A 14,038-nucleotide genomic window follows, 5' to 3' on the forward strand; every position below is an offset into this window, starting at 1 on the left:
CACATCCTGCAGATATTTTTAAATACATTGAATCTAAACAGTCTACCTGCTGTGTTTGTGGCATAATGGGAATAGGAAGGGACCTTGGATCTCATCCAACCCCCATTTGATAAATCTCCTTTCCAAATTGCCTAGCAGGTGGCTGACAAGGGGTGAATTTATTTGCTTTTTCAGAATCTTTGAAAAGTCCATATTTTTCACTCCTCAGTGACCTGGTTTGTGTTCTTTTAAGATGCTAGTGATCAAAGAGAAGATGTTTATATTGGAAACCACATGCCTTGCCCCGAAAACCTCAATGGTTACTGCATCCATGGGAAATGTGAATTCATCTATTCTACTCGGAAGGCTTCTTGTAGGTAAGTCAGTGCCTCCAGAGCAGCCATGGGAAATTTTCTCCATATGTGGTCACTGTTTTATAGAAGGCAATGAAATGTGAACTAAATATTACCAAAATGTAATGTTTATCTGTAATAGAGCAGTAACAATAACAACAAACCACAGCAGAATAATAAAAAATACCCTGGAAAGAAATATGCAAAAACAAAAAAAACATAGTTTATTTAGGTTCTGAGATTATGGCCTTATCATTTTTAAGATAATGTTACATATTTTTTAATACAAAAAATAAATATGTCATATTCCAGTTCTATTTTTGTCTTTAGGCAATCTGTCATGGAGTGGTTGAGGAACTGTAGAATATATTAAGAATAGAGAATATGTAACTCAAATAAAATATATGCTAAAATAGATTTCTAAAAATAAGGGAGTGGGAATGAAGAATCAGGTGTGAGTTGAGAGATGGAAACGGAAAGGGTGTAAATCCAGCTCCCTGATTCCAGAGAAGTTACGTAACTTGTTCAAGGTCAACAGCAGGTTAGAGCAGGTTAGAAATAGAACTGGGAAAAAGCTAGATCTCAGATTTCCCGATACTCAGCCTAATGATCTTAGTGCCTTTTGCTGCTCTGGCCTAGCAACTGATGGCATTTCCTGCTGCTGCTGCCAGGAGCTCACCCTCTGTCTCAATGTAGCTTGCGTAGCCAGGCCAGGTTTCTGTAGACATGGGAGATGGCTCTCATTCTGCTCACCCCTGCCTCTGGGAGCTGCGCCAGGATCTTTTTTCCTTACTTAGTCAAAACATCAAAACATGGAGAGAGATTATACTTTGCTTTTGTTCTCTCATCCCAGAAGGCAGCGAGTCTTCCCAAGAAGTAAAAGGAAACTGCTGGACATCACATCTCCTGTGTTCCTTTACTTCTTTAGCTCTCTGCTCCCGATTGTTATTTTCCTCTCTTGCTTAAAAACAACAAAACAAAGCACTATAAACTGTTAATGGTTGAATAGTTCTTTGTTAAGCCTTTGGTTCTTTCCTGATTGAAAGTTCTCCTTGTCTTTGAAGAAGTTAGCCTTCCCCTCCTCTTTTTCTAAACATTAAAAAATATAGCCATATAAAACAGAACAAGCCAGATTTTAAACCAGTTCTACAGTGGATTCCTCATACTTGTCCCACGGTAGCATAGATACTTCATGAAGTTGTTATCCTGATGTCCTTGAGACATCTTTCTAGATGTCTACATGAAGGAGGAGAGAAAATTACATTCTGATAATGACATGATACCAGGCCACTCTCTAGTATTTTAATGATTGATTGTAAGAGGATTGAATGGTAGGCTGATTTAAGACTTTGGAATCAGATCTACTGACTTGGCCAGTTATTGGCTTTATGTTCTTTGGGAGATACTTAAGATGTCTGTCTTATTTCCTCATTTCTAAAGTCATAATAGTAATAGCATATTGTCTTATAGTGTTGTTAAAATTAAACAAGATCATATATATAAAGTGCTTAACACACAGTATTGGTATATAGGATGTATTTCATAAATAACAAATTGATATTATGAGACTGTAAGCCCATTACCTCAGGGGCTCTAGGTTTGGCTATGGTAGATAGTCAGTAAATATTTTTTGAATGACATGTGATGATTATCAACTTTGTTTCTTCTCTATAGGAATTTCTTAAATGCTAGAGAATCTCTTTACTAAACACTTATTACTAAAAAACAGCTGATAATTTTGTTTTATCTGAGTATTTACAGTGTATTGATTACTTGGTATTGAATTTTTTCTGGCACTAGGGTATTAAATTTGAATATAACAAGGTTTTTAGGATTTTTTTTTAATTAAAAATTTTTTTTTTAGTTGTAGATGGACACAATACCTTTTATTTTATTTATTTTCATATGATGCTGAGGATTGAATCCAGTACTTCACATGTGCTAGGCAAGTGCTCTACCATTGAGCCATAACCCCAGCCTGGATCTCAGGATCTTACCTTCTAAGACCATGTAATCCAGTGGCAGATACTGACAAATAATAAATAACTAAAATATAATTTGGTAAATGCTATCATATATATGAGGTGTTTTGAGACCTCAAAAGACACTTCAGTCTGAAAGGGGGTAGAGTACATTTTTAAAGGAGGGATCAGGTTTCACAGGAATATTTGTGTCATCCCAGGAATGTGGCTTCTATTTATTTGTTTATTTTGATACCAAGGATCAAACCCAGGGGTACTTAACCACTGAACCACATTCCTAGTCCTTTTTATATTTCATTTAGAGACAGGGTCTTGCTGAGTTGCTTAGGGCCTTGCTAAATTGCTGAGGCTGGCTTTGAACTCGCAGTCTTCCTGCCTCAGCCTCCTGAGCTGCTGGGATTACAGGCATGGCTTTTATTTTTAAAGACAGTGAGAAACTATTACTTTACATATCTTTGTTTTGATCATATAGGAAAGGCACTCTAGTATTATCTTGGAAAATGGATTAGAAGCCTGAAAGTTAGCCTGGTGTGGTGGTGCATGCCTATAATCTCAGTTACTCTGGAGACTGAGGCAGGAGGATCATGAGTTTGAGGACAGCCTGGGCAACTTAGTAAGACCCTGTTTCAAAACTCAAAATTAAATAAAATAAAAGGCTGGGGATATAGCTCAGTGATAGAGTGCTTTCCTATTGTGCACAAGACTCTGAGTTTAATCCCTAGTAAAAAGAAAGAAAGAAGGAAAGAAGGAGGAATGGAAGGAAGGAAGGAAAACTGAAAGAAGAAGCAGCCTGAATTAAGTCATGGGGTTGTCTTGGGCCTGAGATTAGTAGATAGGTTGGAGACAGAAAAATGAAGTAGTTGAATCTGCAGATACTGATTAGATATGAGGATGAAAACATGGGGGGGTTGGTGGAGGGTAGGAGGATAAAGAGGTCAGTCTCCTGGGTTTCTGTCTAGAGAAAAACTGAGCAGGAAATAGACTGGGAAGAGTGAAGAGGTTTGGGAGAAGAATGTGTTCAGTTTAACATACTTGGCTTAAGGTGCCTGTGGGATGTCTACTTGTGGATGTCTGGTAGGCTGCTGGGTGTATTTTGTTTTAAGAGCCCATGATAGATGTGGGTTGAAGATGTATATTTGAGCATGATTTCATCTCTAGCATGTACCCTTTTGTTTCTGCCTGGCAGTATTCCATCCTGATGGCCTCCAGTTTATTGATCCTGTCACCTGTTCTATGTCCTTCACCCATTGGATGGTCCTCATGATCATTCCTTGAGTTGATCCCCTGTGTGTGCCTTATCCCTCTTTTGTTCATCGTATTCACTTGACAAAGCTAGTTCTCATTCATTCCGGCTTCCCACCCACTGCATGCTGATACCTGTGCTATTGAAAATTGCTGCTGTTGAAAGGCACACCACCAGGTTAACTTACTCACTGATGCGTGTGCCCTAAGTCTCCAAGTGGGCCCTTCATGCTTCCAGGCAGTCATTTTGTGACTGCAATCCATTTATTCTGCTCTCCTGGATAGCTGCTTTATACCTTCACATCTCTCCTCAAACTGTACCTCCTTTCTCATCCTTACTTTCAACAAATGATCTTGTCTCCAAGTTCACTCAGAAACCTGAAGCAGTATGAAGAGAGCTTCCACAGGCTATTACTGTCACCTGCCAGCAATTTGTTACCTTTTCTTCCATATCATATATCTTGCTATAAATATTTACAAATATTTGTGTTTCTTCCATCTTGAAAATAACCATCTCATTTCCATTAGCTACATTCCTTTCTCTTGTAGAAGAACTTGAGAGTTGTCTATAATCTGTCTTCAGTTCCTCATTTCCCATCTCTTCTTGAACTCACCCCAGTAAGCTTTTGTTCCTAGCACTGCCTGGAGACCATTCTCACTGCTAAAATCAGTCCCTGATTCTTCATCTTAAATTACTTTTGAAGGGTCAGTAGCATTTGGCACAGCTGATTGATTGCTCCCTCCTGTGTGATGCACTCTTTATTTGGCTTCTAGGGTTATATTCTCTCGTGATTTCTGTAGTTTGCTGGACATTTCAGTCTTCTTGGCTGTTTCCTCCTTTGCTTCCTGACTTCCTCAGGTTGTAGTGCTCCAGGGTTCAGTCCTGGTTCTTCCTTAGAGAATCCATCCTGCCACAGGGCTTTAGATGACATATGCTGATGGCTTTCGATTTACATAAATCCCAAAGCTCTCTTCTGAGAATTTGAGACTTGGATCCATCTGCCTCCTTTACATTTTCACATGAACGTCTGACACCTCAATCTCAGCAGGACTAAAGCTGATCTCCTGATCTGCTTCCCCTCCTCTAAACCTATTGTACCTGCAGTCATTGCAGGCAGTCATTCCAGGCAACCTTTTCCATCTCAGTTGATGCCAACTCCATCTCTTCAGTTGCTCAGATAGAACATCTCTGTTATATCTTTGACTTCTCTTTCTCATGTACCCATATCTAGTGAGCTGGGAAATCTTGTTTGCTTTTCTTTTTCTTTTTTTTGTTTTGAGAGAGAGAGAGAGAGAGAGAGAGAGAGAGTTTTTTTAATATTTATGCTTTAGTTTTCGACGGACACAACATTTTTGTTTGTATGTGGTGTTGAGGATTGAACCCGGGCCGCACGCATGCCAGGCAAGCACGATACCGCTTGAGTCACATCCCCAGCCCCGTCCTGTTTGCTTTTCTGTTTCAGAATATATCCAGAACTTGATTACCTATCACCATTGTCTACTACTATTCCCAGTCCAGGCCAAACATTTTCTCCCTCTGGGATTATTTTAGCAGCCTCCTTGAGGTATCCTATAGGCCATATTGAACACAGCAGTCAGAGTGAGCCTTTTAAAATAAGTCAGTCGATGCCTCTGCCAAGACCCTTCCAGTGCCTCTCCCACCTCATTCAGTGCAGAAGACCCTACACAGTTTGGCTTCTTCACCTCTCTGTCTTGCTCCTCACTCTCTTGCCACTTTACTCCAGCCACACTTACTGTTCTTGGACACAACATGCATGGATGCTCCCATTTTAGGGAGCTCCCTCTGGTTCTTCCTTTGCCTGGTTGCTCTCCTCCCAATTGTTGGTAAAGTCCCTCACTTCTCCCTCACTGTCTTTAATCACATCTCACCTTCTTAATGAATAAAGACTAACTCCTTATTTAAAATAGCAGTCCTCCCTTTCTGGCCCAAACACAGCACTCAGTTTCTCTTTGTCTCTGTCTCTGTCTGTCTCTGTCTGTCTGTCTCTCTCTCTCTCTCTCTCTCTCTCTGTCTCTCTCTGTCTCTCTCTGTCTCTCTCTCTCTCTCTCTCTCTCTCTCTCTCTCTCTCTCTCTCTCACACACACACACACACACACACACACACACACAGGACAGCTGTCTTTCTCTCCTTCCCTGCTATATCCCATGTACTCACTATAGTAGTGCCCAGCACCTAACAGGTACTCAATAAATGTGTCAGATGGGTATGTGAGTGAGTCAGCATGTGGGGCCACTTAATGAGAGTACCTGTGGAGGTTATGTGGAATGGAAGAAGTAGAGGGTAGAGGACTGAACCCCCGATCTGCCCTTAATGACAGAAGAAGAAATAATTACTTAGAACTTAATACTCTAGATATTAGAGAGTGTGGCTGAAAGTCAGTTATGGAAAATAATATCCAGGGAGGATTACTTGAATGATATCCGGCCTAATGATTCTTTTTGATACTGATTTTAATCTTTGGACTAAACTAATCCATCTGAGAGCTGCATATCTAGGACATGGTTATAGCTCTCTGTGGAACTATTTTGATTTTACTGAGCTTTGACTCTTGGCCATTAGCCTACCATGAAGGGCATTATTTTTAAAATCCCAAGACTTCATTATGTTATTGAATTTACTGTAGCTATGTCATTGAGGTTACTGTTCTCTATATTAGAAGGTGCTATCTTTAAATGAGGACCAAATGAGAGGAAATTCCCTTGAGTTTAATAACGGTTGTAAATGTGCTTATTTGAAATGACTTGTTTGCTTTTATTTTATGGAAATTACTTTTTGTGTCAGTGGCCAACCTCTCTGCCTCCTCCTTCCCTTGTTTTAGAACATTTTCATCACCTCAGAAAGAAATCCCATTTCCTTTAGCTGTTGCTCTCAACTCTTCCTATTTATGCCAGTCCTAGACAGCCCCTGATCTGTTTAATGGATTACTTATTCTGAACATTTCTGTATCATTTCTTTTACTTAGTTGATGGTTTTAAGCTTTATCCATATTGTACTATGTCTGAGCACTTTGTTCCTTTTTATGGCTGAATAATCTGTGGGGAATACCACATTTAAAAAAATCCACTCCCCAGTTGAATGTTTGGGTTGTTTACACATTTTGGCTCTTAGGAATAATGCTGTTGTGAGCAATTGTTTGCAAGTTTTTGTGTGGACATATGTTTTAATTTCACTTGGGTAGATGCCTAGTAGTAGAATTGTCAGGCCAAATAGTAAACTCTGCATTTAACTTCCTAAGTAAGGAAAGCCAGACTTTTTTTTTTCCATAATAATTGCACCATTTTATATTCCCTACAGTGTTCTTCCTTACTAACATTTGTGATCATCTGACTTTTAGATTCAGGCCCCATACTATGAGTACAAAAAGATATCTTATTGTGGGATTGATTTGCATTTCCACAGTGACTAATGATGGTGAATATCTTGTGCTTATTGGTTATTTGTATGTCTTCTCTGGAGAAATGTCTGTATAGATCTTTTGCCTACTTCTGTTTTTTTAATATTTTTTAGTCGTCAGTGGATCTTGTATTTTATTTATTTATATGAGGTACTAAGGATCGAACCCAGGGCCTCACACACGCCAGGCAAGTGCTCTACCCCTGAGCAACAACCCCAGTTCCATTTGCCCATTTCTTAATTGATTTAAGTTTTTTGTTTGTTTTTGTTTTTTGGTCTTCTTATTATTCTTTATATGTTCTGGGTATAAGTCCGTTATCAGATATATAAAAAAAATTTGCAATTTTTTTCTGACTTTTTGGGTTATCTTTACATTTTCTTGATAGTTTCCTTAAGCACAGAAGATCTTAATTTTAATTTAGTCCAATTTATCTTTGTTATTGTAGTTATCGTTGCTGTTGCTTTTGGTGTCACATATGAGAAATTACTGTCCGATCTGAGGTCACAAAGATTTACCCCTATATTTTCTTCTAGAAATTTTATAGCTTTAACTCTTAGATTTATGATCCATTTTGAGTCAGTTTTTGTGTATATTGGAAGGAGGAGGCTTTGTTCGTTTCCATGTGAGTATCCAATTGTCCCAGCATCCTTCTTTCCCCATTGCATTGTCTTAGTATTCTTGTCAAAAATCAGTTGGCTATAGATTTGTGGCTTTATTTCTGGGTACTCAGTTCTACTGTCTGAGCTGTGTCTGCCTCACTACTGTTGTCTGTCTGTCTGCTTGGAAGCTTAGAGCCCAATGTGAAACTTCCTGACAGGTGTCCAGGATCCTCAGGGACTGGGCTGGTAAACTCATATCACCCTGGCTTTCCTTGTTTCCTTTTGTTTCTGGTATTGTAATGTGGGCTTTAGGCTAAGCTGCCTCAAATCCTTTTCTAACAAGGTCTGGGACATCAATAAATACACACACTGTCCTTACACATCACATATTTGATTAATCAGTTCAAACAGAAGCTTGGCTAATTTATACGCTTCACTTCTGTCAACTTACCAATGTGAATTTTCTGTTCAATATCTTAAATATTCCCTCCTTTTAAAGTATCAGCCAATGATGTTGCCTTTGTATTTACTTTTTTAAAAGTTTTTTTAGTTGTCAATGAACCTTTAGATTTATTTATTTATATGTGGTGCTGAGAATCGAACTCAGTGTTCACACATGCTAGGCAAGTACTAAACCACTGAGCTACAACCTAGCTCCTATATTTACTTTTAATTAGAGTTCAGATCATTTCTAAGCTTAGTGCCTACTTGACTGCTTTGCTCTGTTTGTCATTAATAACTTATTTTCATCTCCTTCCTGCATCTTAAATGTTTGTGCTTCGTATACCGAAAAGTCTTCTGTATAATTTGGTATTGTGTTCACAGAACTATAAATGTTTATGACTATATATTGAGTAACCCAGCTATATAACTAAGCCTGTGGAATACCTACATAGAAAGTCACTTTCACAAGGTGCTTACCATACTTATTTTATAATTGCAAAAAGTCCAAAGCTACTGATAAGTCTTAGAATGAGGAGCAGATCAGTTAACTGCATTGTAATCACTGAAGGGAGTATTGTAATTTTATTTTGAATTGATGGTAACAAAGACTATATAATATAGCAACTTCAAATTAATCTGATTTAAAATAAATAAAAAAGGCACTATGTAAAATAGGCATGTCAAAAAGACTATAGGAAAATATACAGATGGCTTTTTTTTTTCAGGTGATAGGAAAGTGACTTTCTATTCCTGTTTAAATTTTATTGTGTCTTTTAATTTAGAAACTTGACAACATAAGAATTTGCAATTCTCATTGGAATTCCTTTTGTTCCCTTTCAGATGTGAATCTGGTTACACTGGACAGCACTGTGAAAAGACAGACTTTAGTATTCTCTATGTAGTGCCAAGTAGGCAGAAGCTCACTCATGTTCTTATTGCAGCCATTATTGGAGCTGTGCAGATTGCCATCATAGTAGCGATTGTCATGTGCATAACAAGGTAGGTAATGATGTAAGAAATGTCAGCTCTCATCTGCAGGGTGGGCTGTAGGCTGGGGCTATTTGCCATGCACAAGGCCCTGGGCTCAGTCTCCAGCACCCAAACAACATCAGACTCCCTAAAACTGGAGGTTGGTGGCTGTTAAGATACAGAGAAACTTTGAAGCAAACCTTCATGGTAGGTGTTTTAAGTTTGCTTCAGTATATTAGGGAAAAGCCTAGGGATCCTTTCCTTGATATTTCCATGTGGGTTTGCCCTCTCTCTGTCTAGCTTCTTTAAGTTCTGATGTGGGTCAGAACTCATTATCAGGGTTACAGGCAGAGAGACTATGAGAACAATCTGTGAAATAAAGGAATTTAGGGATCTTGGAACTGTGTACTTGAGCAGTGTATTCAGGGACAACAATGATAGTAGTAGAATTTCTAAAATGTTCTGTAGATGTACAGAAGAGCCATGCAGAAATGTTTCAAGCCCTATGGGCCACAATGTGTTTTATGCCCTGAGAATATGCTTTATCTGTAGTACTATAATAACAAAAGAAGAAATCAGAGGTTAAACATAACTACTTTTCTTATTACATCATTTTCTTAACATTGTTTCATACTCTAGATTACAGTGATAAGTAATAGGCTTTAAATTCTGCATCATAAATTAAACCATTTATCATAAATTAAAGGACTTATTTGGAGCACAATTGGCATGAATGAGTGTTTTCCAAACTGAGTATGTCAAACTGAACTAGACCTGAGAAATGTCAGAGAAAATGTCCTCGTACTTCCCAGTCTCCTTTCTTTTTTAATTTTTTAGTTGTCAGTGAACTTTATTTATTTATATGCAGTGCTCAGAATCGAACCCAGTGCCTCACACATGCTAGGCAAAAACTCTACCACTGAGCTACAACTCCAGCCCCTGTCTTTCTTCTTGCTCACCTCTTTCTGTCTCCTTTAAGGCTTGGCACAGATAAACCTCATTTTTATACTTTCCTCCATTTTTTGGAAAGGGGATTGGTGCACATCAAGTACAGATATTGGCAGTCCGTATTGGATTTATGGCCCTTCTAACTAAAATCTGAATAGAAGCCAGACCTTCAGTAGTCTCAGCCATCTGGAGCTAAAAGGATAAATCTAGAAATGATTAAAAAATGTTCTCTGAGTAACAGATATTTTTCATAAAATCAGGTACTAAAGTCAGTGCATTTCATTCCATAGAACAGACGATCTTCCCTTAGGCAAGACTACTGAGTATAAAATTGGGCAGTAGATCAAAGCGGGGACACAAAGACATACTAATAGTGACAATAGGAAGAAAAGATAGGAAAAAATCACACAAAAGCAGGCTGGCTGTGGCCATTTAATATAGGCTCAGAGATTAACTAGTTTGCCTGTGGTCATCCAGTAACTAGTAAATAGAAGTGTCTTGGTTTGGATTCAGTGCTGTCGATTCCCAAATCGTTCATCTTCTGTTGAACCATCAAGAGGAAGGTCCATGGCAGTCATGCTGGGAAATAGATTTGTTAGGCATGCCTATTGCATGAGAGCTGGGTTCAAACTTGATTTTATAATAGTCTAGGGTTTTTGAGCAGGGAAGGGTTTAGTATTATAAACCATTTTCCAAAGCATTAGTCAAAGGGTCATGTGCAAAATTCATTGGAATAGAGAAGATATCTGATATTGGGTGGGGGGGATTATGCCTTAGGGTATTAACATTAGAGTAAAAGCAGGAGTGGGGTAGTATGTGATTTGGAAGATGAAAGAAGGAATAAAGGGAAGGAAAGATTTTTGAGGCCAGATGATAGGCCAACTTAAGAGGATCAATGGATGTTGGAGACACCGAGAAATGGCTTAGAGATAACCTCTTCCTTTGGAAAAGTGAGGAAACTAAACTCTGAGTTGAGAAGTACCGTTTTCAAGGTCATAGAATTAGTTCAGCCCTTTTGTAACCCCTAATTCACCTTTGCCCTACTCTGTGATTCTATTCTCAGTGTGCTGTAATCTTCAACTCCTAAATTAAAATTACCTAGTGGGTACTTGTTAAGTTGGTACCCTCGAGTTTATGACCACGTCCATTTGCTGCCTTCCTGCCCACTTGGACACCATAGTCTTCATTGCCCACTGTCTCTGCAACCAAAGAATCATCTCTTTGGCTTTTTAAAAAAATATTTTTAGTTTTAGATGGACACAATACCTTTATTTTATTTATTTCTCTAAGTGGTGCTGAGGATCAAATCCAGTGCCCCATACCAGGCAAGGGGTCTACCACTGAGCCACAATCCCAGCCCTCACTGGCTTTTATCACATATTTTTCCTTGTTTTTTTGGTTGTGACATCTTCCCTAGAATGTCTTGCAGTCTTGGATTTGGAATGTTATAATTATGCTTGAACTTATCTCCATTGAATTTTTAAGGAGTGCCTCTTCCACACAGTCCATTGTGGGACAGCTGTCCACATATCACATGGTGTTGCTTGTGATGAATCTTCCTTTAAAAGAATGTTCCCACTGACCAACTTAACCAAGACTGCATGAGCCATCCTTTCTTTATGCTTGGAATTATCTTTTATGTTTTTAGACTCACAGAATAACAGATTGGCAGGGACCTTCAGTGTCATCCTAGCCAAACTCCCTTATTTTGTAGAAGAAAAACCATGGCCACAGGAAGCTGGAACTTTTCCAGCACAAGGTCCTAGTGAATTAGTGCTGGTTGAAGAGGTCTACCAGTTTCCTAATTTATGAAATGGAGATGATTCCAGCTCTGTTTACCTCAAAGTAATTTTGAGGATTATCAAGATGAAACTTTTGAAAACTATACATAAAATGGAAGTATTATCATCAAGGCTTTCAAGTCAAGGCAAAGCAACTCTTTGAAATTGAGTGAAAGTATGGAATGTGAGAGTAGGAACACTGGTTGTTATAGGACTTTCCATCAGATTATGAATTCCTTTATAACCAAAGATTATAGAGGTTAGTCTAACTCCTAATTTAATATTTTATATAGAGGAAAACTGAGATTGCAATAGCAAGTTAGTAGCAAAGTCTAAACCCCAAATTACTGGAATTCATCCCAGCCCCTCTATTCTATTCTACATAATATAGCACCTATGCATAGCAGGAGCTGTTTTCAATCTAGCAGGCAGTCACAAGAGCAGTTACAGTGCCATAGAGAAAAATCACAGTAAAATGAGAGCAGAATCCAGGAACATCCCTTATCCTCGGGGTCCCAGTTCCCAAGGGGTTCTGTGGTGTGCCCAGCACAGTGTGAAACATCTCCTTTTGAGTCTTTTTCTAAAATCAGTAGGCATTCAGGCTGAGGATGTAGCTCAATGGGATAAGTGATTTCCCAGCATGTGTATAAAGTGGGGTTCAATCTGTAGTACTATTAAAAAAAATAAAAATAAAGTAACATGTAGAGTAATTCATATCTGAGGCTAATAAGCTTACTTTTCCTGATAACTTCCTTCATTTAAGCTTGTTTTAAAAGTCATTTTGAAGGTGCCATAATGCTCCGGGAAGTACACAGCCAAGGCCCTTTTTGCTGTTACTGATTTCATGTTATCAATCTATGTGGCTGGGGAGTTGCCAGGCCAGAGGAGGGAAAGGCATTCCCTCAGGGGTACAGATGTAGTAGGATGGACACTGGGAATGAGTTCTGTTTGTGTCTGGCCCTAACCATATGTCTGATCCTTCCAGTGTCCTGCTTTTGGGGGAAAGTAGCAACCTGACATTGTGTTTGCCCTCATCTTGGCACCAAATAGCTTCTTGTTTGCTTGTCATGTGATTGCATGCAATGGGGCTTTATGTGTGAAGTGTGTGCTACTTTGAAAACATTTGAAATATCCTTAACAAAATGCTCAAAATTGTCTTTTTCTTCCTTTTTTTTTTTTCCTTAATGCAACAGAAAATGTCCCAAAAACAATAGAGGACGTCGACAGAAGCAAAACCTAGGTCATTTTACTTCAGATACTTCATCCAGAATGGTTTAAATTTATGACTTTTATATGTACACTGACCATGTGATGTACACTTATTATGTCTTTTTTTAAAGAATGGGAATATTTATTTCAGAGGCCTTATTTTTGGACATTTTTAGTGTAGTACTGTTGGCCTGTATTTAGAATATTCAGCTACAACAGTTTTGGACTGTTTAGAAGTCTTTGTTTTATGTTTTTAAATGCAGAAATTGATTTAACGAATTTGTACCACATGGTAATTCCAAGACTAGTTCTTTACCCATGGAATGTAATATTTTTGCAAAAATGGACCCACTTCACAAATGGTTATAAAGTCATACTCACTTCTTCTACAATAACCACAGCAAATGAGCAAGCATGAACTAAAATTAAAGATGTTTACAGATTACTTTTCTTACAAAAAAAAAATTCTAGAAGACACTGTGTTTAAATAGATATTTAAATGTTTTTGAGATTTAGTACCTGATTTTTTTAGACACTGCCTACCGCATGAACTGTAAAGCTGTGTGTGTTAGATGTGAAATATTTATAAGATGTATGGACTGGAATTTGCTTATTCCTCTCTTTGAAAAAATAATTCTCATAATTTGAAAAAGTACCTGGTAGTAATGATGCGACAGATCACTGAAAAGTAGATTTAGGTGTTGTTAAAATAGGCTTTTAACAAACAGATTGGAATAAAGCCTACACTGTCAGTGAAACTACTTTAATACACATTCATTTTTAAACAAAATATTTGTTTTAACATGCATAAACAAATTGTACCAGTGTTTGTAAATACAATACAAAAATGATTGTTACTGATTGGTGCTCTTAAAGTGAGCTTAAAAATGACCTAAGACCTCTATCCAAATTTGTCCTGTAGTCATAGTTATATTAGTAGATTGTTGGTGTTTAAAGGTCTGAAGTGTGAGTAGACTGTATTGAGCTGTTTAATGTGTAGTTTAGATACTCAAAAATATGCATGTAGAATTTAAAGAATAATGATTGAAATTAAATATTAATTTTAATATTTGGTTTGGAAAAGCATGTCATAATATAATGTTTTCACTATATGG

General features: G+C 37.9%; 1 protein-coding gene across 1 annotated transcript in view; it reads left to right on the top strand.

Moving 5' to 3' along the window:
* Tmeff1 (transmembrane protein with EGF like and two follistatin like domains 1) overlaps positions 1-14,033 on the top strand; it is a 90,179-nt gene extending 76,146 nt beyond the window's left edge. Inside the window, exons 8-10 of the mRNA XM_078047879.1 lie at positions 233-356; positions 8,857-9,015; positions 12,908-14,033. Of these exons, the coding sequence (XP_077904005.1) occupies positions 233-356; positions 8,857-9,015; positions 12,908-12,992 (368 nt within the window). The 3' untranslated portion in view covers positions 12,993-14,033. The remainder of the gene's footprint in view (positions 1-232; positions 357-8,856; positions 9,016-12,907) is intronic.
* Positions 14,034-14,038: the final 5 nt, after the last annotated feature.

Source organism: Ictidomys tridecemlineatus, chromosome 4 (genome assembly GCF_052094955.1).
Source record: "Ictidomys tridecemlineatus isolate mIctTri1 chromosome 4, mIctTri1.hap1, whole genome shotgun sequence".
NCBI classification, from domain to species: Eukaryota; Metazoa; Chordata; class Mammalia; order Rodentia; family Sciuridae; genus Ictidomys; species Ictidomys tridecemlineatus.